Source organism: Strigops habroptila, chromosome 2 (genome assembly GCF_004027225.2).
Source record: "Strigops habroptila isolate Jane chromosome 2, bStrHab1.2.pri, whole genome shotgun sequence".
NCBI lineage: Eukaryota > Metazoa > Chordata > Aves > Psittaciformes > Psittacidae > Strigops > Strigops habroptila.
This window is the reverse complement of record NC_044278.2, coordinates 119,861,028-119,888,022: the sequence shown is the minus strand read 5'-3', so window position 1 is coordinate 119,888,022 and position 26,995 is coordinate 119,861,028. Positions and strand designations below refer to the sequence as shown.

Below are 26,995 nucleotides of genomic sequence, written 5' to 3'. Positions count from 1 at the left end.
CAGTGAATTACTTTCTACTTTCCTTCCCAATTTAGGTTCATAAATTGCTTACTGCCAGCAGGCATGAAGGGGAGTTTGGTTTGTTATTCATGGCACAGTGGCAACACACACCAGCTTCTTTTCCTCCATCCACATATTGCAGATCTTTAAGGGTCTTAATGCTTTAACCATAGTGGGGGTGAGATGCATGATTTGGTCTGTTGGAGGCTACACATCATTAGAAGAAGGGGAAAAAAACCCCACTTCTCTGCCTGACAACTGGTGTGGTATTTTTTTGCCGCCTCATCAGTTAAATGAAAGATAGCAGTGGCCTTTACAAGCATGTATTGTCTTGTTTCTGTCAAAATCTCTAGGCTAGAGCACTGTTATTACCTAATTTTCATGGTGCTAAACAACCCTACATCCCAGTTCCCTAGCTGTATTTAAGCCAGCATCACTGTCAAAGAAAACAGCTACGTTCCTCCCTCCCCTCTTTCCCATCTGGCACACAGATTTACTTTCTGATGTGGATTTGATTGGGGAACTCAACAGGTTCAAACTCTCCTCAGAATTAGTTGTAAATCAGATTAGTTGCTCATCTCTGTTTACTGCATGTGTATTTGTGCTGATGCAAGGGAAAGGGTGGGGGAAGCCTGGCTGCTGGTGTGGAGTGATCCATAGACACACAAATCATAGAATCAACCAGGCTGGAAAAGGCCTTTAAGATCGTAAAGTCCAACCATTACCCCAGCACTGCCAAGGCCACCACTAAACCTTATCACTGAGGGCCTCATCTACACGGTTTGTGAACACTTAAATATCAGATTGCCCTGAAGAAGAAGAAATTACCCTGGCCATTAAACTTTTAGACTCAAGTCTTACAAGTAGTCTTCTTTCTCAGATGGTGGCCTAGAAAGCTGTCACCTACAAAGCATTGGTTTCCATCCTGATTTGTTTAGTTGCTGCATACCATATGTTGGCTCTACACTTGTAGGGATCAAAAACCTCATTCAACTAGCTATGTGAATAATGCAATAGATCTAAAAGCCTGTTTTATTTGCATAGTTTATTTGCAGAGCTGCAAGAGTTTGAAGCAAATTTTGAGCAAAGAGATGATTAAAAAGTAAATAGAAAATTAGATTAAGTAGTTGCTTCTCCTACATTAGATGTGATTTAAAAGATGTCTTTTGCGTAGCCATTCCAGAAGCGGTGTCCCATGAGAAACTTCAGTGAGCTGGAGAAGTAGATCAGGATGAGAATTGCAAATAGGGGAAGGGAGTGACTAGTGGAAGATGGCTAAAGGAGATGATGAAAGGCAGCCCCAGTCTGGACTGTCTCAGGATCACTAGTAGGACTGTGGGATCACTAGTGGAACTGGTTTTGTACCAGGAAAAACAGAGTCAGGTACTGATGATGTTTGTGATGATACCAAGTTCAAAGACATCACTGAGTACAGAGGAGGAGATGCAGAAATAACTGGGAGACATCGAGGACCAGGATGACAAAGGATCCAAAATGGAAGAGTGAGCACTGATGAGCAAACACTGATGATCTGCACACAGATCCTTAAAGGAGGGAGGAAGGGAGTCTCTGGGTGTGTTTGCTGATCACAGCATAATAATATGACCAGTGAATGTTCTGCTAGAAAGGAAAATACAAGTATTGGATTTAGCAATTTTATGTGACTTGAGGGAGAGCGTGGGAGCAAAAGGTATTTCATTTGCCTCAATCTAAAAATAAAAGGAATTGATCTCCATAGGTGTTTTAAATGTACAAATGCAAAGAAGAAAGTGAAATCACGATGAAATGTGTGTGTAGGACATACAGGAGCCTGAAACTGCATGAAGAATATGTTATGTCAGGGCACAACCTGTTCAAACTTACAGGACTCCCCATTTTTGGGAGTCCATGTTGCCTTAATGTCCTACAGCTCTCCAGAGTCCCTCCTGCTGCTAAGGCAACAGTTAGTTTTAGGCTTGTGGCTTAATGTATTTTGCCTTTTAGTGGGACATGTTCTTACTTACCACATGTTCAGGTTGCCAAGCAGTCTGTTAAAAATGACCTTTTCAGGGCACATCTTCAGCACAGAGGTTTTTCTTCTTGGGCATTGTCCTGCTGTAGACCACGTATAAAACCACTTTGAATGACATTCAATTACACAGCTTGTTTAGGGATGTCTTCCAGTACAGCTTGCATTCTGGCTAGTACTTCTACTTGCACGATAGCTTAGGGAATGTGGAAGGATGTTCAGAGTCTCCAAAGGATCAGCTCTTACAAGGCAATGAAGGGAAGCTCAGTTCATTGCTGCAGACTGTCCCAGGAGCCCTGGTGAGCTGCTCTGTGCCGTGCAGTGTGTTGCTTTGCCATCATGTACGTGCATCTAAGCAGGTCCAACTAAAGTGAATCTGAATTAGTTCATTCAGGAGCTGTCAAAGCAACGTGTAGTACTAAACAGCTGCAGCTATGCTGAGGGAGTGTTTCAGTGTCATCATGGGGATTGTCATTCCTTCCCTCAGAAGTCCAAGAACATGCAGAAGTCTCTTTTCTTTGTTGTAACTTGCAAACACAGTTTCCAACTTCAAGCCCTTAGGCTGACTATATTTTGATAGCTGGTTGGTATATTAATAGATAAGCAGTGCTTGCCAAGAACCCAAAATCTCTCAGTGCAATTCCCAATGTGTGCACTAATATTTGAAGCTGATAAATTGACTTTATTAACCAAGGATGGGCAGAAGGCCAGGAACAGAGGAAGCAGAGAAGTAGAAATAACAGGTTGTTGCTGTTTTCTGTACTAGAAAGGTAGATGAAGAACCAGTTTTATATGCTCACTCCAGTGAGGAGTACCAACCTTGCCTCCAGCTTGTATAAGAAGTGAAGCTATATGATTTGCTTAACTGCCTCCACATCAAAAATGCTGCCAAACACTGAGCCCTGAAATGCTGCTTTCTCATTTGTGAATTAGAAGGATGTTCTTCATATTTGGCCCTTTTATCAGGTAAATCCACTGTGTATTAATGTTTTTTCCCCCATTACAAAGATACAGGCTTCAAAGCTGAAATACAAGCAGCCGTGTTTGCATCCTAAACAGCAAAGAGGGAACTGTCTGGCGATAACAAAAGATGATGAGATTCTGCTGTTGCTTTTTGTTTCAGTTGTAGTGCAAGGGTGTTCTTTTGGCTTGCAGTTTAAAGGCACTGGGAGACAAAATAGCACAAAACTCTGGGTTTTCATCTGTCACTTAAGTGATGTGTTAGTTAAAGAAGAAGAACAAAGGGAGGTAAAGGAACTGCAAAATCTGAGTCAAATAAGGTAGATTCTTTATACTTTATCCTTCTTGGGGTGGATGGATAATACCTCACAAACTTTCAGCGTGATGAAAATAGTGAATCCACGGGTGGTAAAGGAGTGAAAAAGAAGCACTGCTCCCTGAAGTCTAAACTAAGTTGTGTAGCTCTTGGTTTATAGGCTTTTAGTAAGCAGACGCGCAGCTCCAGCCTCTGCTTATCGCAGCACCACCACCTCGGTGCTCATTGCCTTCAGCATGAAGAGGAGGGTTGGAGCCTGCAGAGCGGAACGCTTTGTTGTTCCAGTCTTTCACAGGCTTTTAAACACGACTGTGTTTTACTGTTAACAACCTGTTTGTGTGGGGGAGCGGAAAAGGCAAGAAATTGAAGTGTCAACTGTGGGCATATTTTAATTCAGTCCCTCCAAGGTTCTTTTTACTTTGTTCTTTTCCTCCCTCCATGAAGACTGTCCCCTTCTGCAAGCCATTAACTAACTCACTAGGAGATACCAAGCCACAGGCATTACAAAGAAAGCTTTTCTGAGCTTTTGCTCTGATAACTGCAAAAACATAGCGTTTTTAGCCTGTGATTCAGGCTTATAAGCCCTGTTTCTCTAGGCATAGTCTGACACTAACTCCTTTTACAAAGAACCTGAGAGTAAATTGGATAAAAGTCTGAAGGTGGCCAGACCCCTAATGAGTAGGAGGGAAATTTCTCTTCATGGGTAAGTTTTTCCTCCCTCGCTGCTGCAGGAGAGCATTTTAGCAATGGAAACTGTAGGAAGGAGGAGATGAGCAAGGAAAGGGCATCAAACTGTGATTTGGGTTCCAGCGGAGCCTTTCTATGAGTTTCTTCCTCTGTGCAACCCTTCTCTTAGAATAAATTCCTGGGTTTGATTAGGAAAATGAAACAGGCTGTTCCAAATGCGACTGATGAAGTAAATGGCATTGAACTAAGTTTAATCTGTGTTCGTTATATGGTAGGGTCTTTTTAGGCAAAATGATAAAGAATTACACCAGAATGCAGCCCCTAGCACACCTGAGCAGTCCCTTTGCTTGGGACTGATGAGCACTTGGTACTCAGGCTGTCTCTAGCAGCTTTGGTTTGGTTTTGTCCTGATTTATGTGCTGTACCCCAGCAAGGGGACTAGCATTAGCCACCAGTTCTGCATAAAGTACAAGCCAGAACCAATTTGCCTTTCAAATAGTTGAGTTTTGTTTAGCTCTACAGAGCAGAACACACAATAGTAGCAGTTTAGTTACTGAAGTGATTAGATTTCACTCTCAATGCAAATGTGCTGAATGACTTTTCATAGTCAATATTGGAGCTTATTTTTACCTGTCGTCAAACACAAGGGCTCTTGTCTGTCTTGTTCTGGATATGTGCACTGATAATACAGTGTGTGCTATGAACCTCATCCTTAAAGCTAAAAGGAGGATGAAAATTTGCCTTTATGGGCTTTTGAAAGGTAGGTTTCACTTTGAGTTATTACAGCTGTTCTATTTAATATTGAATGACTAGACACATGCAGGGTAGTAATAGCTGAATGCCGTGGTTACAGCAGAATGAGGTAGTCCTTGCCTTGAAGACAGTGTAGTCTAAGAGAAGAAAAAGTACAAGGAGATCAGTACAAGGTAAGGACACTAGTTTTTAAACACCACTCTGAGGTTTAGTGGCTTTTAAAAATAGGCAGCAAACACTATTTTTCTGTTTCATGTAAAACAAGGCAGCATTTGATAGGAGTCAACTAAAAAGTGAGACAGGAAAGTCAGTGAATGAGAAGCGAAGAACAGTGAGTGGCTTGTGGGCTACAGGAGAGAGGCAAAGAGCAGGGCACAACTGCTTGGAACAAACTGGCTTTGGCAGGAGGAAACCAGTGTCCAGGGTAAAAGGCAGGGAGAGTAATTTAATGTCACCAGTGTCTGAAAACCCTCCCTGCTGCAGTGGCTTCTGCATCACTTTGCAGGCGTGATGGACCACATCTCTTCTATAGTCTGTACATCTTGTAGGTGGTGCTGTGTGGATCCTAAGCTTGTGAATAATAACAGGAAGAGTGATCTGAAGATCACGAGGCAGAAAATAAATGGTTACTTTGACTTTTTGTATTAATCAGGTGATTACACTCAAACTCATCAAGCCTACAGCGAGCCGGATCTTGCTCATGGATCTTCTTAGAACATGCAGCCTTCCCACTGTTTAGATTGAATCCCAACATTCTGTAATAGTTTTAAATGCTTCCTGGAAAGTTTCTTCTGTGCTGGTGCTCAGTGTGGGCACACTGCATAGTCTATTCAGGTGTTTGCTTGCAGGAAAATACATTAATCAAATACCAGTGAAGGAAATACAGCTTTCAGACACGGTTTTAGCTGATGCTTATGCAACTCTGGGCTAATGCACTGGTATACAGAAGAGGCGATGGGAGTTAGTTACCGGTTTGCTTTCAGGTGCTAACCGAGTGCCATCTAGTGTTGGCTTTCTAATGCAAGAAAGTGAAACAACGTTTTTACACAACTGACTTTTCCTATAATTGCATGGTTTATAATCCTCCTTTTATGTGAAACTTTTATGGAAGAGTTTTCTGGAGAGGTAGTTACAGGGGGATACTATTTTCCTGAGACTAAGAAATAAAGATCAACAGAGGCTTCAAAAATGTTGCATTCCTGTAGTGCTTTATAAAGTCTCCTGAATCCAAGTACTGAATTTTATCTCTGTTTTTATTTCCAGATCATGTATGGAACGCTAGTTTCCATTATAGTTCTACGATCTGTTTATATAGTATTATGGTAAGTAAATATTTCATTCAGTGTTATATCACTGAGTCTTTGCATCTTTCTTTTGGTGGGCTTGAGAAATGGGCAGTGGCAAAATTTCTTTAACAGGTGGGATTGGCTTTAACCTGCCAGAGGGGAGATTGAGATGAGCTCTGAGGCAGAAGCTCTTCCCTGTGAGGGTGCTGAGGCGCTGGCACAGACTTTTCCCAGAGAAGCTGTGGCTGCCCCATCCCTGGCAGTGTTCAAGGCCAGGTTGGACACAGGGGCTTGGAGCAACCTGCTCTAGTGGAAGGTGTCCCTGCCCGTGGCAGGGGGTTGGAACTGGAGGAGCTTTAAGGTCCCTTCCATCCCAAAGTATATATGATTCTATGATTAATATTATTTCTGCTAGAGAAGCTGAAGGTCCCCTTTTCTCTAAAAGTCATCCCCACGTGCACTTCTGGATTTACTTCCTCTGCATTGCTAAAACATACTCCTGTCTTTCCATTGATAGCGCTAGCCCTTGTCCCAGCCTGTTTCAACTTACTAATCAACCCTGATTTCAGCTTACTGTGTTTCTTGTTTCTTTAATATATATTAGCTTCCTGTCACTTATATGTCTTAGTATGGGGCTTGAAGCTGTTCTGAGCTTAGAGTAAAAATTATGGACTCACAGACTGGTTTTTGTTGGAAGGGACCTTAAGTTCATCCAGTTCCAACCCCCTGCCACGGGCAGGGACACCTTCCACTAGAGCAGGTTGCTCCAAGCCCCTGTGTCCAACCTGGCCTTGAACACTGCCAGGGATGGGGCAGCCACAGCTTCTCTGGGCACCCTGTGCCAGCGCCTCATCTCTCTCACAGTAAAGAATTTGTTCCTTATGTCTAACCTATATCTCTCCTGTTTAAATTTGAACTCAGTCCTTGTCCTATCACTACAGTTGTTGAAATCTCAAAGAGCAGCATGTTATTCCTTCCAGGCTGCTGCATCCTCCTATCCCCATCATTTGTTGCTGTTCTTGCCCTGTTTCCCCGATGTTTCTGATCTCGTTCTTGGGGCTGCTTCCTTCCCAAGATTGCAACTTGGCAAATGTTGTTCTCTGTTCACAAAGCATGTTCCCCATCAATAAGTGATGCCAGCCTCCCTCTCATCCCTTCACAAAACACCACCATTTATCCCCTCAACAATTCTAGCTGTAATTACCTAATTACCAGCATGTATAACATACCATTTGATGCTCTTTCGTGTCCTGAGCTTGCTTATGTCTCTAGAGCACTGAGTTGAGAGTATTACAGTGTAGTCTCTGCCATGTACCACATGCTGTCCATGCATCTATTAGGCTAAACAAATAATTTTGCTGGTTTATATTGGCAGTAACTTGTTGTGCACAAGCAGAGCTTGCGTGTGGTTAGTTTGCCCTGTGGAAGAAGCTCTACCTGTCATGCTTTGCACATGTTGGATGCCACTGCTCACAGCTCTGAAATGTGTGCAGAGAGAAAGCAGCTGGGGAGTGTGTTTTAACCCAGCATCTAAACTGTGCATTCATTATGCTTAAAGATAACTCAAACAGTATTTTGTGGCAGCCTTTTAGGGGTGGAATTGGGTTTCCTTTTGGACTTGGTAGTGGGAAAGGAGCAAAAAACATCCATGTAGGAATTTACAATTCCATGCTCCAAGCTGAAATGGAGATAGTGAGGGTACATTTATTAATGATGCGCTTTCTCCCATATGATTCTTCAGTGTGTTTCCCATATCCTAAAGAGTATTTCCCCCCCCAAATAAAATTGATATTTTTCCATCCCAAATAGCACTCGACAATAAAATACAACATGAAATTACTGTTTTCTAAACCCATTCATTTGGTTAGTTGGGGTTGGAACTAGATGATCTTAAGGTCCTTTCCAACTCTAACTATTCTATCATTCTGTCCTGGTCTACATTCACAAAAGACTACAGTCACTTTGAAAGACCTTATTTAACCAAGTCCCCTTGTATAGGGATGTCATGGATTGGGAAAGAGCCTCTTTGGGGAGAAGCCTAATTTGTAACATGGCTATTTTTTAACTGAAAGATTATATATGGGCCTGAAGAATTAATACCTTTTAGCCAGCTTCAGTTTTCCCACTTGTTACATTAGGAGAGAGCAAGATTTAGTGGAACAGTTAGAAATATAGAAGTAAAACCAGTATAAAAGACCAGTCTTGGAGAATGTGAATTCAGGAGGGAGGGGAGAAGGTGAAGCACAATACTTTAATAGGTGAGATTTGAAGCTGATATTTTTCCTTTTGGGGAAAAAAAACAAAACCAAACAAGTTTATTTGTATGTAATAGGAGTTACGTATGTCGCAAGCTGCTTTTAAAGCATCTGGAACTAAACTTTTCATCATTTCTCTCTCTCTAGGGTATACCCGTGGCTTAGAGGTCTAGGCTATACATCTTTAACTGTATTTTTAATGGGATTTTTTCTCTGGAATGTGGACAACATTTTCTGTGATAAACTGAGGTAAGTCCTTTCATTTTGGATAGCTCTTAATAGTCTTCTAGCATAAAGCTTTGTTCCTTCTGTGGTGTATATTCAAGTCCATCTCAAGGTATGTATTGTACACTGCCTACAAAACATTCACAAGGGTTTTAATCCAATTTGCTTATGACCAGATTCAGCACACAGCAGTGGTTTTATCAACTTTATTTTATAATTCATAGAATCATAGAACAGTTAGGGTTGGAAAGGACGTTAAGATCATCTAGTTCCAGCCCCCTTGCCATGGGCAGTGACGCTTCACCCAAGGCTCTGTCCAACCTGGCCTTGAACGCTGCCAGGGATGGAGCATTTACCACTTCTTCTGACATCCTGTTCCAGTGCCTTACCTCTAACTTCAATTTAAATAGAGAGAAAGTAATGTCACTGAAGTAATTTTGAGGGTCTGTGGCTTGCTAAATCATCGTTCTGTTATTCTAGGAAGGGTTGATGCCAGCATCCAGAAAATGCATCCTTGACTGTTTGATATGATGTTCTGCTGGTGAATCCATGGTGGACAGAATTGTCCTAGTAGGTTGCTTTGTCAGGGTCAGATCATAGTGTGTGGTAAAGTAATCTAGTGTTCTCCATCTGTCCCTTCTGGCTTTGTAGTCCCTGCACTAGGCTAGGCCAATTGAAATAGTACTCCACAAAGTTTCCTTGAAACTGTCTTTTAAAAGTTATAGATGTGCTGAATATAAAGCACGGTGCCTCATAGAATCATAGAATGGTTTGGGTTTGGAAGGGACCTTAAAGCTCCTTCAGTTCCAACCCCTGCCATGGGCAGGGACACCTTCCACTAGAGCAGGTTGCTCCAAGCCCCTGTGTCCAACCTGGCCTTGAACACTGCCAGGGATGGGGCAGCCACAGCTTCTCTGGGCACCCTGTGCCAGCGCCTCAGCACCCTCACAGGGAACAACTTCTGCCTTATATCCAACCTGAACTTCCCCTGTTTTACTTTGAATCCATCATCCCTACAAACACTTGATCCCGATGGGATAGAAACGTTACTTGCCAGCGCAAGTGGGTGGGTACACGCTGGCTTTGCCTATATTGGCATCAAAGTTCATTTCTGCAGCTGCATCACATCACTGCTGAGCTCATAACCCTCAATTCACCAAACCTGCAGGTCCGTGGGGCTTTTGAACTTGTTCCTGGACTCAAAGATCACAGCAGCTGCTGAAGCACTTGTTTCCATCCTCAGTTTGTAAAGGGGAGAACAAAAGTTAGCATATTTCCTGTAATACTTGTTTGGTGCTGGGAAAGGAATAAATATGCTTGTTTACTGGCTTTAATCAGATGTCAGCAGAGCCTTGGATTTCTGCAGGTGCTGTTATAACTCAAGCCTTTGGAGAAAATACACTCCAGTTCCTTGTAATTCTATAGAGGATAAAGATCTAACTTGTGAATCATCCACCTACCTGCTCTTTTTGCTTTTAATGTTCAAAACTGTTTATCAGTTAATGTTCAGAGTTTGTTTATCCATATTTCATCAAATCTAGGGCTTATTTAAGAAAAACAACCCAAAACAACAAGAAAACATCTGTAGCACTCAGCTTCTCTCTTTAGATCCATGCACTTTTGAACTGAGCTTTGATATCTCCTGCCATTCAAAGGCTTGAAGGTTGTGCCGGGGTGACAATCCGTGTGTTCCACTATGTCATTCCCAGCCTGACTGAACCCAAGCTCTATGTTCATATTTGTGACTAAACAGCTCTGCAAACTAAGCAGTAGCTCAGGGATTAGTATTTAGTCAGGGGGATTGAACACTATAACATCAAGCAGTAAATATATATTGCAGAAGCTGCAGGTTTTTCTTCCTTAACATCTGCCCAGGTCGATGGTAGAACCACCATCCTTGGAAGTGTTCAGGAACTGTGTAGGTGAGGCCCTTAGCGACATGGGTTAGTGGTGGTAGTGGTTGGACTTGGTTAAAGGTGTTTTCCAACCTAGTTGATTCTATGATTCTGCTCACATCCCAGCTTGCAGTGTCATTCATGCCCACATGAAAGAGTAGCAGTGGACAGTAGTCTGTGCTCTTGACAGGCTGTGACACCCTCTCAGCAGCATCTCAAACCATAGCTCCTAGGAGGCAGCCCACCTCTCGTGCCTCCCTGTCAGGCCAGCAGATGGGTCCCTCAGTGCCCTTTAACAGAGAGTTACCTACTACAAGCACTCATTTCTTCTGATGGTATCCACTGTGTGCTCTTGGCACAGTTCCTCCTTGCAGACCTTGCTCCTGGGTGTCTACAGCTTCATATCTGGTTTTGGTTGTGATGCTGGAGGGTGGAGACTCAAGAGTCCTGCTTTTATGGGTCACCAGGGTCCAAGGTGCCTCATTCCCTGCAGCGTCTGCTACAGGAGCATGGATCTGAAACCACCTATCTGTATCTCAGCTCCTCTAATACTGTGCAACCTTTTAATTGTTTCCTGCAACTTGGCCACCTGAGGTAAGAGATCCTCAACCTGTGCACACCTTGTGCAGGTACTTACCTTTTCTCCAGGAGAAGAGGTCTGGGAACTCATTGCAACCTACTTGCTTGTATTGAGGTCTCCTTCCTTACTGATTCTGCCTGGGTGGAAGCAGCAGAAAGGCAAGCTAAGCTTCCATGGAGGCAGCAGAAAGGCAAGCTAAGCTTCCATGGAGGCAGCAGAAAGGCAAGCTAAGCTTCCATGGAGGCAGCAGAAAAGCAAGCTAAACTTCCATGGAAGCAGCAGAAAAGCAAGCTAAGCTTCAGAAAAGCAAGCTAAGCTTCCATGGAAGCAGCAGAAAGGCAAACTAAACTTCCATGGAGCTAGAGAATATAGGTGGTGTGATTGCCAGATGTGATGTCTGATGGATCCCATTTCCTCTCTCACATGTGAACTCAGAATTTCACCCTATGGACAGTAGTTCACAGGGTTTCAGGGAGGAGAATGATAGAACTCATTTGGGACTGTGGGATGCCATAAATATGTTCCCTGCTATTGAAGTCCAGAAGTAACTGATCACTCGTTGTATGAAGCAGCATGTGCTTCCTTTAAACATGTAAGAAAGCCAGTTTGCTAATGTCTTTCTATGTTGGAAGTATAAGGTGTAACTGCTGTTCTTCACACCCTGAAAGCCTGGCTACCTGATGCCTCACTTGTGAAACACACATTATGTGATCTGACAATCAAGCACTGTGATTTGTGATTGCTTATCTTGGGAGATAACCCACCATTGCATGGTGTTTCATTCTTACAGAGCACTACGAGAGAAGATGCCTCCTGTTGTGGGAGCTGTGACACAGTTTCATGCATGGTGGCATATTCTCACAGGCCTGGGCTCTTACCTTCATATCCTGCTAAGGTAAGAAATGTTTTCTAAACTAGACGTTCATCAGTCTTTGGAGTTTTCCCACATTCAGATTCACTTCCAAATATATCATCCAGAAGAGCAGGAAAATGACTTAATAAACTGGTGGGAGTTTCTCTTTCCTCTTTGCAACTGGTCTAAAAACTCTCTAAAAGTAATTTATGTTCTTCACGATGTGATCTTTAAATAGTCATGGTTCCTCAGGAATATCTAATTCAGAAATGGGAACCCCAACGGAGTTAAACTGGGAAACTATTTGACAGTGTATTCATTTCAAAACATAGGCTATTAATACCTGTTATTGAGCAGCAATCCTGAAGTACTTCAACATGTTTAATTTTAGAAGCATAACTCATCTTTTTGATAGGCACTGTTGCTCCTGCAAACTAGCAAGACATCATGCTATAGGGCAGGAGAGTGACAGCCGAACTGGTTGGAGCAGAGCTGTTCCCAGAAGGGCAGGGTATTAGTGTTAGAAGGAGACTTAAACACGAGTGTAAGTTATCAAGTCCTCAGCCAGATCTTTGTCTTGGTTTTGCTCTCTACCACCATCTAGTGGACCCAGGAGCAAAAGTGGAATTTAAGCTGGAATCTGAAGGGATTTCTGTAGCTTCTTCATTATGTCATGAAATAGTGTTTTATCGCTTAACCATAACGAAGAGAATATTTGTTTAACAGATATACTCTGTGTACTTCGTAACAGATACATTTCATGTACTATTGTATATATCTGTACTTCTAACAGGTATATTTTATGTACTGAGTATGAGGGCTGGAGCAGCTCTGCTCTGGAGCCAGACTGAGAGAGCTGGGCTGGTTCAGCCTGGAGAAGAGAAGACTCCTGAAGGGGAGACCTTAGAGCAGCTCCAGTGCCTAAAGGGGCTCCAGGAAAGCTGGAGAGGGGCTTTGGACAAGGGCCTGTAGGGACAGGCCAAGGGGAATGGCTTTAACCTGCCAGAGGGGAGATTGAGATGAGCTCTGAGGCAGAAGTTCCTCCCTGTGAGGGTGCTGAGGCGCTGGCACAGGGTGCCCAGAGAAGCTGTGGCTGCCCCATCCCTGGCAGTGTTCAAGGCCAGGTCGGACACAGGGGCTTGGAGCAACCTGCTCTAGTGGAAGGTGTCCCTGCTGTGATGCCACTGTGTGGCTGAGAAAATACCTGGGAAACAACTTCAGGGAAAGCATCTAGTTCATTGGGGTAGGACAGACAAATCACGCATCTGCACGTTCCCCAAGGGCCAGAGCATGCAAACCCAAATTACTTTCTCCATGTAGCATGCTGGAAAAACCTTGCCTGTGCTATCCAAACTCTGTATCAGCTTGCTTTCTGTAATGATTTTTCTTCAAAAGATTATCTCAAGCTGTTTATGGCAGCAGACAACCTGTCAGCCAAGATGGAGCAGCTGGTTTTCCGACGTATTTTTTATATATATACACACACACAAATGTATGTGTGAATATATACATGTACATATTTATAGATGCGTATGTACATATGTGTGCATATATACATATGTATATACAAAAAGGCTGTCAGAGCAGCTACGGGAATGGTACTTATTTTCCTTGCATTTTCTCTTTACTAGCTATTTTAACCTCTGATAAAAAAGGAGAATACTATGTTAGATGTAGAAAAACTGATATGTAATTAAGTTTTCTCAAATATCATAGAATCACAGTGGTTTGGGCTGGAAGGACCTTAAAGCTCATCCAGTCCCAACCCCCTGCCCCGGGCAGGGACACCTTCCACTAGAGCAGGTTGCTCCAAGCCCCTGTGTCCAACCTGGCCTTGAACACTGCCAGGGATGGGGCAGCCACAGCTTCTCTGGGAAAAGTCTGTGCCAGCGCCTCAGCACCCTCACAGGGAAGAGCTTCTGCCTCAGAGCTCATCTCAGTCTCCCTTCTGGCAGGTTAAAGCCATTCCCCTTGGCCTGTCTCTATATTCCGCTGTCCAAAGCCCCTCTCCAGGTTTCTTGTAGCCCCTTTAGGCACTGGAGCTGCTCTAAGGTCTCCCCTTAAGGAGCCTTCTCTTCTCCAGGCTGAACAATTGGTCATCACCAATGACCACTTTACAAAGTAAGGTCATACATAGGAAAGGATCTCCTGAGGGACAGGGTGTTTAAGAACAAAAACGTGACACAGAATTGAGCTGTGCTGCTTCCCCCTCCTTGGCATCTGCTATATTTTATGGTACACTGATTTAATTTCATCCTTCCAAAATGACAGGCTCTAGTCCCTATTTAGTCTTTTCCCTAGTGGAGAGAGAATTTACTTCTCTGGGTTTTTCTCTTTCACCCCCACATAGGTGGTAGGGGAGATTAGTTTGCTAATCATAGTCTAGCACAGAGGGATTTACTGTAGGCTAATGTCTCCTATTTTGTGTAAATCAAGGCAAAGGGAGTAGCTCTGCAATCCCAGAAGCAATACTTTTCTAGTTGGAAAATTGGGATTAGTGCATCATTGTTGGTTTATATACTGTCTTATACATGAAATTCTAAGCACATTTTTCTCCTTTTCCTCAGTTTATACACAAGGACACTTTTCCTGAAACACAGGCCAAAGGTGAAGGTAAGCAAGCAATATTTTATCTCCATTAATTCCACTATTTGGATACCTTATGCTTTGAACTTGCACTGGGACTCACTGATTATACCTCTTAGGTATGATGTCTACTTACATCTCCCAAGTAATGCAGTTGAAACGATGGTTAATAGTGTTTGGTTTCTGTTCCAAGAGACATAATATTCCAGGAAATCTTTTCCCCTCTTCCTCTTTTTTCTTTTAACAGTTTATCTTTGGAATCTGGCCTGTTCTTCTTGTGGAGCCACCCAAGAAGCTTTGCTGAGACCCAGGCAGTCTCCTGCCATCACCTAGCCTGGCTGAATAAAGAGATTCAACAGTTCCTATGGCTGAAGTGTCAAAACTTATGGATCAATACAACTACCATTGCTACAAAAGGACTTCTCTGTGTTCCCAGGCCAGCACAGAGCAAAGAGTTGGCACACTAGGGAAATAGTGTTTAGTACAGCTTTATTCTAAGTTGTTAAAACAAAGATTAAGACACAAATATTTTTATGTATATATTGTATAGCTGATGATACTGAGCTAATATTTCGTGCTGGTCACAGAAAACTAACCATTTTTGAAGTGGAATTGCAGATGTTTTTCATTCAGTTGTTCTTTCTGTGGTTGAAACTAATATTAGTAACTGAATGACAAAAGCAGGCCATTGATGGCCAAGCTAAGCATTTGTGTGGCCTATAGTGAACTGAATGCTTAACCTGAACTACTTTAATCTTGCACTTTTATACAACTAATGAAGTATGTAACGATTGATTTAGGGCTTTATTCTATCCTGCTTTTCCACAGCCTCCTTTGCCATTTATATTTGAAGCAAAACGGTTGGGATACCTGTGCCATTTAATTCCTTTTGTACCAAGCTTCCATTATCTCTTTAGTCCTTAAATACTGGTCTGACTTTCAGAAGCCTCTTCTTACTCAGACATATTGAAGAGATAGTAAAGAACAAGGTTGAGGTATAAAATTGGCAGCACTTTGCTTCCTCTTCATCTGTCCATCACACAGTTACTCTGTGGAAAGTTGACCACCTTTTGGAGACCAAGCTTTGGGGATTAATGGGTGGGACAAACCCTCTGGTTTGTGCCATTTAATCTACCCAGATGATGAAAATTAATAAGAAAGCATAAAGAAAACATTGAACTAACACAGTTCTTCCAAATATTATACCTGATATTGGAGGCTGTGGGTTCGACTTTTCAGATCTTGGGACAACCATCCTACAGAGTCTATCTCTGGGCCTGCTTGCTGCCATGCTATGCAATTTTTGTCTGCTTTTGATGCTCAGAGGGATTTATCCTTCTTGCCATGAAGGGAAAAAAAGAGAAATGCTCAGACTGATTGGAAATCCTATTCTGTATTGATTTAAATCATGCCCAAAGCAGCAAGGCATGGTATTATAGCTACATCTGGCTCCCAGATCACAAAGTCCTGGCTATTGTACAATCAGTGCTGACTGAAATGGTCTCCTCCATCAATATCTCCCCCTTTAATCCCTTTTTTTTCCCTGTTTGCAGCTCAGCTGCATCTTCTGTGTCCATCAGTAGTGCTCCCACTGATGTGAATCTCCACCAAATAAAATCACTACTTTTGTTACGTGACCGACCCTGGACTCTTGGGATCAAACAGACCCAAACACAGGTCTAGAAAAAGATATTTAATCTTGAGTAACTTCAGTGAGGTTTAAGCACGTGCTGAGAGGAGCACATTTCAACCTAGAAAACACTACAAAGACTCCTGAAGGATAATGCTAGAACAGATTTGTTGTCAGTAGGTTCCAGTTCCATAGCCAAGGTCAGCATCTGGGTGTGCTCTTCAGACTGAAAGAGGTTGGAATCACTAGCACAGAGGTAGGAATATGCTGCCTTGGATCAAGTGTCTTTAATTATATATTTTGTGAAGAGATTTGAGAACTGTTCTAAAAATGTAGCTTAAAAAGAAGTGCCTGCCTATTCATCTCCAGGCTCTCAAGCATGCTTCTGCACACTGTATCTGATTGTCTTATTTAGTTTGTATTTAGTTTACATGTTTTCATAAGTTAGGGAAAGAGTCCCATAACTGATGTGACACTGCAGCAACAAGACACATCAACAGTCGCTTGACATCTGCTAGGAATGGTGTTATTCTTAAGAATATGAACAAACCCTTTATTTTAGTGGCCTTAGTTTTGTTACTGGAGGATGTGGGGGCTCTGGTTGGTTTGCCTGTAATTGCAGGGACCAGAGCGTGCTGAAAAGTCACTTTATTATTGATAAAGCATCTCTATAATGGTTCATATTACAGAAATCTGTTGATTTGCCTACACATTTGCAACTAGGAAATGTATTTCTTTTCCCAGATCTTGTTGAATTGAATTGTCAGGATTTAAAAAACAAAGGTGGAAAAGCTCTTGTTTGAATTAGATGCTGCTGCTAGCTTGTCATTCAGATATTGTCACTGATGTTTTTACCTTTAAAAAGAATTCTTATGCAGGTTGGCTTCTTTCTTCATTCCAAATGACCAAAACCATGCACACCTCTACCACCCTTCCAGCAGCCTTTGTTTCAGGTTATGTTAGACCCTGAAGAATGTAATTTCTGGGTGTTATCCTTTATCCTATAAATAACCTAAAGTGATGGGTGCTTTGGTTTGACTGCCTTACTGATCTTGGGAGTGATACTGAAGATGCTAAGCCAGTTTTAACTGGGTGTCACTGAGATTCAGACTGCCTATTCTAGTGCCTGAAAAGACATCCTTACTCCTGTTACGTGTTAAATGTCTGTTAAATTGCTTTATATTTATACCACTTGTATGACATGCTGATTTCTTTCCCTACAAACCTTAGAGCAGCACATCCCAAACGTTTCTTGCACTGCATCTTGTATCTTTGATCCCATTTTTCGAGTAGGATTCAGACAGCAGCTACTTTAAGGGAAATTATGGAAGTAGCATGTGTTGTTTCATGTGAATCCTACAGGATGTATTGGACAGACTTGATAGCAATGAACTCTTTTATTCTTTAACATCTATGAAGAACCAGGACATCTGCCACTTTACAACCATCAGTTTGGCATAGATGAGCAGCAAGCAGTTCTGCAGACCATGAGTTGAATAATTCTTCCTTGGAAATAAGAGAAAAGCCTCAAAATGACTCTCCCAGTACAGATCAACACCATACCTAATGCTGGGAATCTAGATTTTCTGGATACAGCTCAAGACATGCATTACCCATAACAGAAGATAAGACATGATAAACAAAAATGTGCCATCTGGAGGAATATCATCCGTGTTTGTTGGTTTGCAGTATTAGTCATCTCTGGACTTCATTTTCATCTCTGGACTTCATTGTAATGCTTTTTCCTCTATCACAGGGAAGATGTGCTACCCACAAGAGTCCAGAAGACCACCCCAGAGTGAGAATTGGAACATGCAGTTGATCACTTGCCAATCTACCTCTGTCATGTGTTGTACTATACCTGCGCCCTTAATTCTATCTGCCTGAATGTGCTGACGTTAGAGCAGCCTGACTTAGACCATGCAACAGTATTATATTGATCTGTGGCTGACTGTTCACCCTCCATAACCAGCTTGTTCAGTGTCTGTCACTCTTAGGTTGCACTTAGTCTGTGGTTCATCTATGTGGAGAAGTCTGGCAGCTTTAGAAAGAGAGACGAGTAGGAGGACTTTGATTCAGATGTGTGAAGTGAAACCTTCTGGGCAGTTGAGTTACATTTAAAGTTAAGATGCAAACAGTATCACTTGTTTTACATGATTCTGGGAGAGATGCGATGGAAAATACTGGTTTATAATTAGTTATAATTCTCTTTTAATCTAATATTGTGCTGTGTTCATTCCTGGGCCTGTCTTGTTTTGCTGAAGCAAAATTGTATGGTTTAAAATGCAGTTGATTCTTTTGACTGTTGTACATTTGCTTCCACCACCTGGTTTTGAACAACTGAATGAGTTCTTCAGCCAACTCTTCCCTGTGAAACTCTCAGCAACAGAAAATCCTCCCAATGTCATAGAATCATAGAATGGTTTGTGTTGGAAGGGACCTTAAAGCTCATCCAGTTCCAACCCCCTGCCACGGGCAGGGACACCTTCCACTAGAGCAGGTTGCTCCAAGCCCCTGTGTCCAACCTGGCCTTGAACACTGCCAGGGATGGGGCAGCCACAGCTTCTCTGGGAAAAGTCTGTGCCAGCGCCTCAGCACCCTCACAGGGAAGAGCTTCTGCCTCAGAGCTCATCTCAGTCTCCCCTCTGACAGGTTAAAGCCATTCCCCTTGGCCTGTCCCTCCAGGCCCTTGTCCAAAGCCCCTCCAGGTTTCCTGGAGCCCCTTTAGGTATTGGAAGACTGTTACAAGGTCTCCCCAGAGGCTTCTCATATCACTAGTGCTTCTCAGAGTCACAACCATCTTGTTACATCTGCCTTCAAGAATTCCAGTAATACTGGGGTTTTAAAACCTATTTCTCTCTGTGGATGTGGTTTTAGCATTTGATAGCAGGCGCTGAAGCAATTCAATCCAACACTTCTGGAAGATGAGCTGTAATGAAGCAGCGCTGCTGTGTTCTTCAGCACACCTCAGAATCCAGAACGTACCTTCATTTTGCACATGGAATGTGTGCCCCATAATTTAAATTAACACAGGTAAAAGGTTTACTTTAAAGAACCCCCATCTGCACTTCGTAAGTAGGTGGTGGGAGGCTTTAACTGCCAACTACTGTTGAACTGTGTGCTTTAGTATGAAGAGGGATAAGTGATGGAGTCTTTATTACCCAAGAGAAGCGAAAAGCCAGGAGATTAAGAAATCTTACATGGAAAGAGAATAACAGATTAAGCACAGAATCCCATGTATTACGTCAACCATCCTCCTGGTTACTGCACTTTAGACGCTTGTGTAACAAGCTTGAATGTTTTGTTATTTACACATTTATTTTCCAAGCAGACTCTGCACTCTTTACCCTAGAAGTGATGCGCTCTCTATTACATTCAGTTCATTGTAGGTTACTTAGCTGCTGTTTTATGAGGATGGAAGGTGACCTGGATTGTTTCATACATGAATGAATCCATTTGTTATCCATCTGGAATGTTTTCTGCCAGCTTTGAGTGTCCGTAACATAACTACAGAGAATATACTGTCTTAACTGTTGAGACTGGGTTTGGGTTTCTTTGTTCAGCTTCTCGCTTACGGCTGCCAAGTGCCTGATCTCTCTGTTACAGGTCTCTTTTTGACCACCGAGGCTGTATTTTCTACTGGGGTCCATAAGACAAGGTCCTTGGTAGGTGGGGGGGTCAGTTTGGGTTTTGTTAAAGTTCTACTGTTGAAGGCACAGCACTCCTTTTAGCCACTTTCCAGAAGTGTCTGTGGCTGCTTCTGCTTGGTTCAGACTTGAGCCTCACTACCCCACATCCCTGATGCTGTTGCATCCTTTCAGATTTGAAAGCTGGTTGAAGGATTTAGCCCTACAGCTGTTTATTCAGTGTGTGTAGTTCAATGATGGGCAGTGCAAGGGGGCAGCAGTCGAGCAAGCACTTTATGCACAGCCCCATTACTGGAACTCCAAACAGGACTGGGGATTCATATGTACAATTCCGGGGGCAGGGTTGATGCCTGAACCTCTCCCTTTGCTTCAGAACTCTCCCATTTTATTACTTGTTGGAAGTGTTTAGATTTGATGAGGCATAGAATTGCAGATTTAAAATGAACCAAGTGCAGAATCCAGCTAATGCAAGACCCTAAACCAGTGCCTGCAAGTGTTTTTTGCACATATTTCACACCAATTGTATCTGCCTGATGGTTAGAGCAGATTGTTGAGATATTAAAAATGCAAAGATAAAGGGTCTTTTGATTATCTGTCCGCAGGAATAGCTGTAAGCACAATCTCATACATCCTTCTTTCCCCAACGCTCTGATATATATGCTCCTCCAAAACTAATGTTGAATAGAAATGGGCTTTCACACTTAAAATCGTAGAATCATAGACTGGTTTGGGTTGGAAAGGACCTTAAGATCATCCAGTTCCAACCCCCTGCCGTGGGCAGGGACACCTCACACTAGACCATGTCACCCAAGGCTCTGTCCAACCTGGCCTTGAACACTGCCAGGGATGGAGCATTTACCCCTTCTTGAGGCTCATAGAACATCGTGTACCAAAATGTTGTCTAAATTAAAGCCTTGGTCGGTCACTGTGAAATAATTTTGGTGGCATATCCTGTTGCTCCCTGGATTTTGGAAGAGTTTCAAGCAGCATAAGCAGCAAGTTCCTCCTTAGACTGCGCAGGAACTGAGTTTTCTCTTGGTCTTCTAAATTGACATTGACTGTTTGATGTTGACTATTGAACTCAGCTTAATGCATTGATGATCTTTACTGTCTTAGCAAATAACATCTGTCCACCTGTAATGGACAAGAAATATCCCACATAATTGTGACCAAACTTCCTAACATTAACAATATAAGTTCTAACGTGGTTTTTTCCCTCTCTAATTCAGTATATTATTGCAGATAGATGATGACACTGTGACAGATGAATAGCAGTTGACTGGTGAAACAGCTCCATTAAGCAATGTTTATTGACCATTTTCATACACTGAACTGACTCTTCGTACCAAACCAGCTGGTGACTAACATTAGCCTTATATGTATCAGCATATCTTGTTTTGCAAAGCACAGTAGCTTTGAAATAGTTCCTGTCTTTGTTATTCCTGCTGTGTCTTTATAGTTCAAATTATTAAAGAGTTTTGGTTTAAATACAGCTCTTCCCAGATGTTTCTTGGCTTTTGGGCTGCACGGGGCTGGCCATCTCGATGCTGTTCAGTGGATGGGTGCTTGTATATCTAAGTAGAACAGCAGGATTTATATGACCTGCATTGATAGGGAAGCTGCTTGCCTGCAGCTACGACAGTCTGAGCCCTTGTGCTAGTAGGACAAAGCTTGGTCATCTTGCCTACAGCCAGCAAATACAGAAAGGTTTTAAATGGAGGAGAATGTGATTGTGTTCATTTTGAAGGCTCTGGGCTTCCCCAGTCTTTACTGCCTTGTGCTTGGGCCCTTTGAGCACTGGACCTTGCTTGGATTTAGTGCAAATAGTGCAGGATCTTCTCACCTCCAAAGGCTTTCTCCAGTGTTAAATGGAATTCAGGTGCCTGATATGGATGGGAGAGGAAAAGGAAGGAGTCAGAATGTGCCATCAGCTTGGAGCATGCAGTTTGCACATCCTTTGCCTCATCCTTTTCCTGTTTCTTTCAGTGAGAGAGGAGGAAAATCACTGCAGGGCAGAACCTCTCCAGACAGAAATCATGGACTAGAAGGCACTAACCCAGCCAGTCTCATCACACCCCAGCAGCCAGGCTCCTCTGGTGACCATCAGGTATTATCCCCACTTCGGGTGGCAATCCCAGCTCCTCAGAGACCCCATTTTCTCCAGCTGTGTCTCTGCAGGGACAACCTTGAGCTAAATATTCAGTGACCACAGGGCATAAACCTCATACAGTCAGTGGTGTGAATAGCATAGAATCATGGAATCAACCAGGTTGGAAAAGACCTTTAAGCTCATCAAGTCCAACCATTCCCTAGCACTGCCAAGGCCACCACTAACCCATGGCACTGAGGCCTCGGCTACACAGTGTGTGAACACTTGCAGGGCCGGTGACTCCAGCCCTGCCCTGGGCAGCCTGTTCCAATGCCTGAGCACCCTTTGAGGAAGGAATTGTTCCTCAGCTCCATCTAAACCTGCCCTGGGGCAGCTTGAGGCCGTTTCCTCTTGTCCCATCCCTTGTTCCTTGGGAGCAGAGACCAGCCCCCTCCTGGCTCCATCCTCCTGTCAGGCAGTTGCAGAGAGCAATAAGGTCCCCCCTGAGCCTTCTCTTCTCCAGACTAAACCCCCCCAGGTCCCTCAGCCGTTCCTCATCACACTTGTGCTCCAGGCCCTGCACCAGCTCCATTGCCCTTCTCTGGCCCTGCTCCAGCACCTCAATGTCTCTCTTGCAGTGAGGGGCACAGAACTGACACAGGATTCGAGGTGCAGCCTCACCAGTGCCCAGCACAGGGGGACAGTCCCTGCCCTGGCCCTGCTGCCACACTGGTGCTGAGCCAGGCCAGGATGCTGGTGGCTTCTTGGCTGCCTGGGCACAAGCTGCTCATGTTCGGCTCCATCAATCAGCACCTCCGGGTCCTTTTCCATGAGCAGCTTTCCAGCCACTATTCCCCAAGCCTGGAACATTGCATGGGGTTCTTATGACCCAAATGCACTGGGGGAACCAGTTCCACCTCCCCACAGTTCTTGCTCAGTGCTGCTGCACACAGAGGCACGTCCAAACTCCACAGAGAAGCATTCTCTGAATGCTGGCCTGGGTGAAATCCAGCTTTGCATTTGGAGCCTGCGGCTAGCCTGGATCTGAGTAATACTTGGAAATTTCCCTGGGGATGAAAACATTGTGGTTGTGTCAAACACCTCCTGCCAACCAGAAAATTCAATTTCGAGCCTGACAATTCCTTTTCAAGACTGCAAATTTACTCCCAGCTTTACTAATTTCCTATCCCCCCCACAGTCCCCCCCTTGGTTTTGCTTTATTCAGCCTGGTCAAAGGCCAAAATCGAAGTTATGTATGTGCAATGCTTTAATGCCAGTGGCTCTAACCAGAGGCCTGTCTGTGCTCAGTGCCGTACCCATGATGGAGGTAGTTGCTGCCAGTGTGGCAGAGGAATTAGTGATCCAGCCTGGACTTTTGGTGCTACATGCATGGAGATGGAGGGGATAATGGAGTCACTGATGGAGCTGTGATGGATCTGCCTCACCCTGCCAACGGGTGACTCCTTTTTGGCTGTGAATCACAGAGTGGTTTGTGCTGGAAGAGACCTTAGAGCTCATCCAGTTCCAACCCCCTGCCACGGGCAGGGACACCTTCCACTAGAGCAGGTTGCTCCAAGCCCCTGTGTCCAACCTGGCCTTGAATGGCCTTAATCTCTTGTTAGCAAGCAGAGTAGGTGCCCAGGGTTTCAGGTAGGCTCATAGTACATCTTATTGCACTTGTTAAAGATGAAACTGCCCTGTCTAACTGCTACTACTTCTCCTGCATGTTGCAGGAGTGAGGGCATGTACCTCAAGAAGCCCAATTGATCTTGACTTGGCTCTTACCCAGAGGGACCAAGCACTCAACATGCTTCTGTTGAACATGCTTATGTTATTTCCTGGCCTTATGGAAAACAAGACTTGAACTGGCTGGAGGTGGGATTGGTGATTTGGCACTACCCAAATGGCTCTGTGTCCTCAGAGAACATCTAGGGCCATCTGCCTGTCTCTGCCTCTGCTCCAACAGCTAAGATAGGGCAAACTTGGGTTGCACTGATAGGTAGGTCCAACACCATATTGAGGTTCAGCAGGGCTCCTCTGATGGGTCCTCAATAGGGACAGGACAGACGGACAACTCCACCATGGTTGTGCTGGCATGCGAGGGAAGATCAACAGAGGCAGGACAAGGACAAATAACTGGATTCAGCCTCAGCCAAGAGGGGGTAATATAGTGAAACCTGGACCTCAAGGAGGAACTCTGTGCCCTGAGCATGAACAGAGCTAGAATGATGTCCTCATTCACCATATACCAACATGGAGCTAATGCTGTTTGGAGCACGATGTGTGATGGGTAAAACATCCCAACCTACAAGCAGAAACTGCATGGACTTACTTTTTAGACCTATTTTGCAATCGATGTAGTTAATTCAGCATTCTGGCGCCTAAACTCTTTACCAAGGTGAGATACTCCCAAGCTGGTACCTCACCTTGCTCACATCCAACGCCCGAGGGGCTCAGTGCATGACACCTTCCAGCTGCTCCAGCAACCCAAATAGCTACTGAAAAACATTCAACCTCATGAATCTCCTTCACTGAGTCTGACTTGGCCATTTGCATGCAAGAGGCATATCCTGGCTTAATGAAATTAGCAGTAATTAATGGCACTGATAAGCACATAGAAAGGGAGCAGCCGGAGCTTGATGTGTGCAGCTCCTGTGGACCGTGCACCCACAGCACAGCACCCAGTGACACCTTGAGCCATGGAGGGCTCTGACTCTGGTGTCTCATCACTGAGATCAGGGAGGTGGATGCTAATGAATAGCAGCTAATATGATCCCACAGAAACTGAATTAATTGGCTTACTCTGCTGATGCAAACTGATGTCAACCCCCTGATATTGATAGAGCTGCAGTGATTTACGTGGATGCTTAACCTTAGCAGTGCTTTTTCCTCATAGCTGGTGCGTTGACTCACTGCTGAACAGAGAAATGGAGTAAAGCTGTTGAAATACTGCAGTGTTGTATGAGCCTGGGGACAAGTCCAACTTCTCAGGTAACAGAAGTGATGAAGAGGACAGCCAAATCCACTCTGCACCTAGGCAAACCTGTCCAGGCACTCGCTAGTCATTGCTTAACAGGATTTTGCTCCTTTGAAGTCTTCCAAGGGATTTGCTAGTTTTTCCCTTTTTTCCCCTTCTATTTCTTTGGGTTTTTTTCTTTAATCTTCTTGTTTTCAACATACCACCTCAGCTGGAATAAGAACAAGATTAAGTTACAAGATGAAAACCAGCAATGAACCTGTGAACAACAGCGTCAGAGCAGACCTGTTGTAGAAGGGATATTTTATACAGGTTATCTGAAAAGCAAACAAACTCCAGCTGTGTTTTCTTGCTGCTGGCATCAGTTGAAGACAATATGGACTTGTTTCTGCTGGAGATCTCTCTGCCACATCGCCCTAAATTTCACTATCAATTCACTATCAATTTGCTTTGCAGCCGATGCGCTCATGCCAGCCCCTCCAGAGCAGTTGTGGCTCTTCAGTAACACCCAAGACACCTGATACTAGGTTGGTCTGTCCATATGCTCACATCACATGGTGTTTGTGTTTGGGATGGAGTAAAAGACCTTTCACCCATACAATGATCTATGTTACATCCCAGCATATCCCTTCCTGGACCAGCAGCCCCATGTCAGGTTTGCACAACCATTACAGCAACAACCCCAGCCCAAACCCATAAGATCTTGGCATGGATCAGGCTTTAGGGGAAACGAATGCTTAAACAGCAGGTTGAGGGAGGGGATCCTGCCCCTCTGCTGCGCTCTGGGGAGACCCCCCCCTGCAGTCCTGATCCAGCTCTGGGGCAGCAGCACAAGAGGGACGTGGAGCTGCTGGAGCGAGGCCAGAGGAGGCCCCGGAGCTGCTGCGAGGGCTGGAGCAGCTCTGCTCTGGAGCCAGGCTGAGAGAGCTGGGCTGGGGCAGCCTGGAGAAGAGAAGGCTCCTGAAGGGGACACCTTAGAGCAGCTCCAGGGCCTAAAGGGGCTGCAGGAAACCTGGAGAGGGGCTTTGGACAAGGGCCTGTAGGGACAGGCCAAGGGGAATGGCTTTAACCCGCCAGAGGGGGGATTGAGATGTTTTCCCTCAAGCTGAGTGTGAAGGGGATTTCCATCTTCCTCTTTTCCCTAAACTATTGATGTCACTGAACTGGATTATTTAACATCACTGAACTGGATTATAAACACTTCCCCATCTTTCAATTCTGAAATCCTTTTTTCCTCTCTTTTTGGCATCAGCGTCCTCTTTTTGGCAAAGACATGCAGCAACAAAAAGACATTGCATTGCCTGTGTATATAATTAGACTTATTAAAATACCATGTGCAAAGAAGAAACAATCTGGATGCTTGCGGGTGGATTTATATCCTTGGGCAGTGCGATTTCCCAGCCCCACACATGGCGATTGGTTTTTTTGTGCTATATGACCCCTGCTGGGTATGTTTTTTCTTCCTTTTTCCCCTTTAAAACACAGGGATGCCCATATGAGAGAGTGCCATCCCACTGGGAACCCATCGAGCAAATCCAAAGGCTCCCAAAGGATGCAGCACCCAGATCAAGCATCCCAAACTAATCTCACTGGCCCCATACAGCAGCAAATATCTCCTTCCACAGCCCAGACCACCTGAGGCCCACTGAAAGCACCACGGCAAGTCCCAAGGCTGGATTTAGGCTGCAAATACTCATAGAACCACTGACTGGTTTGGGTTAAAGGGACCTTAAAGCTCCTCCAGTTCCAAGCCCCTGCCACGGGCAGGGACACCTTCCACTAGAGCAGGTTGCTCCAAGCCCCTGTGTCCAACCTGGCCTTGAACACTGCCAGGGATGGGGCAGCCACAGCTTCTCTGGGAAAAGTCTGTGCCAGCGCCTCAGTACCCTCACAGGGAAGAGCTTCTGCCTTAGATCTAACCTGAATTTCCCCTGTTTCAGTTTGAACCCATCACCCTATCGCTACAGTCCCTGATGAAGAGTCCCTCTGCAGCATCCTCGTAGCCCCCTTCACACACTGGAAGCTGCTCTGAGGTCTGATTTACTCGCCCATATGACACAAGAGTCTCTGCTGAGAATTTCAGGCAAAGCTCATCATTTTGTCTTGGCTTTTCCTTACCAAATGCTTCACCCAACGCACTTGTTCACTGACTCATACAGCCCTTTCTTCACAACTGGCAATGAGTGAGATGACTCAAGTTCTTAAAGAACTAAGAGCACCTCTGGTCATAAGGAAGTCCACAGAATCA

The 26,995-nt window shown here is 44.1% G+C and overlaps 1 protein-coding gene across 1 annotated transcript in view; it reads left to right on the top strand.

The window, feature by feature from the left end:
* The window catches only part of ACER3 (alkaline ceramidase 3), a 62,914-nt gene extending 41,745 nt beyond the window's left edge, over positions 1–21,169 (top strand). The window contains exons 7-11 of the mRNA XM_030476345.1: positions 5,988–6,046; positions 8,413–8,514; positions 11,756–11,860; positions 14,386–14,431; positions 14,652–21,169. Of these exons, the coding sequence (XP_030332205.1) occupies positions 5,988–6,046; positions 8,413–8,514; positions 11,756–11,860; positions 14,386–14,431; positions 14,652–14,708 (369 nt within the window). The 3' untranslated portion in view covers positions 14,709–21,169. The remainder of the gene's footprint in view (positions 1–5,987; positions 6,047–8,412; positions 8,515–11,755; positions 11,861–14,385; positions 14,432–14,651) is intronic.
* Positions 21,170–26,995: the final 5,826 nt, after the last annotated feature.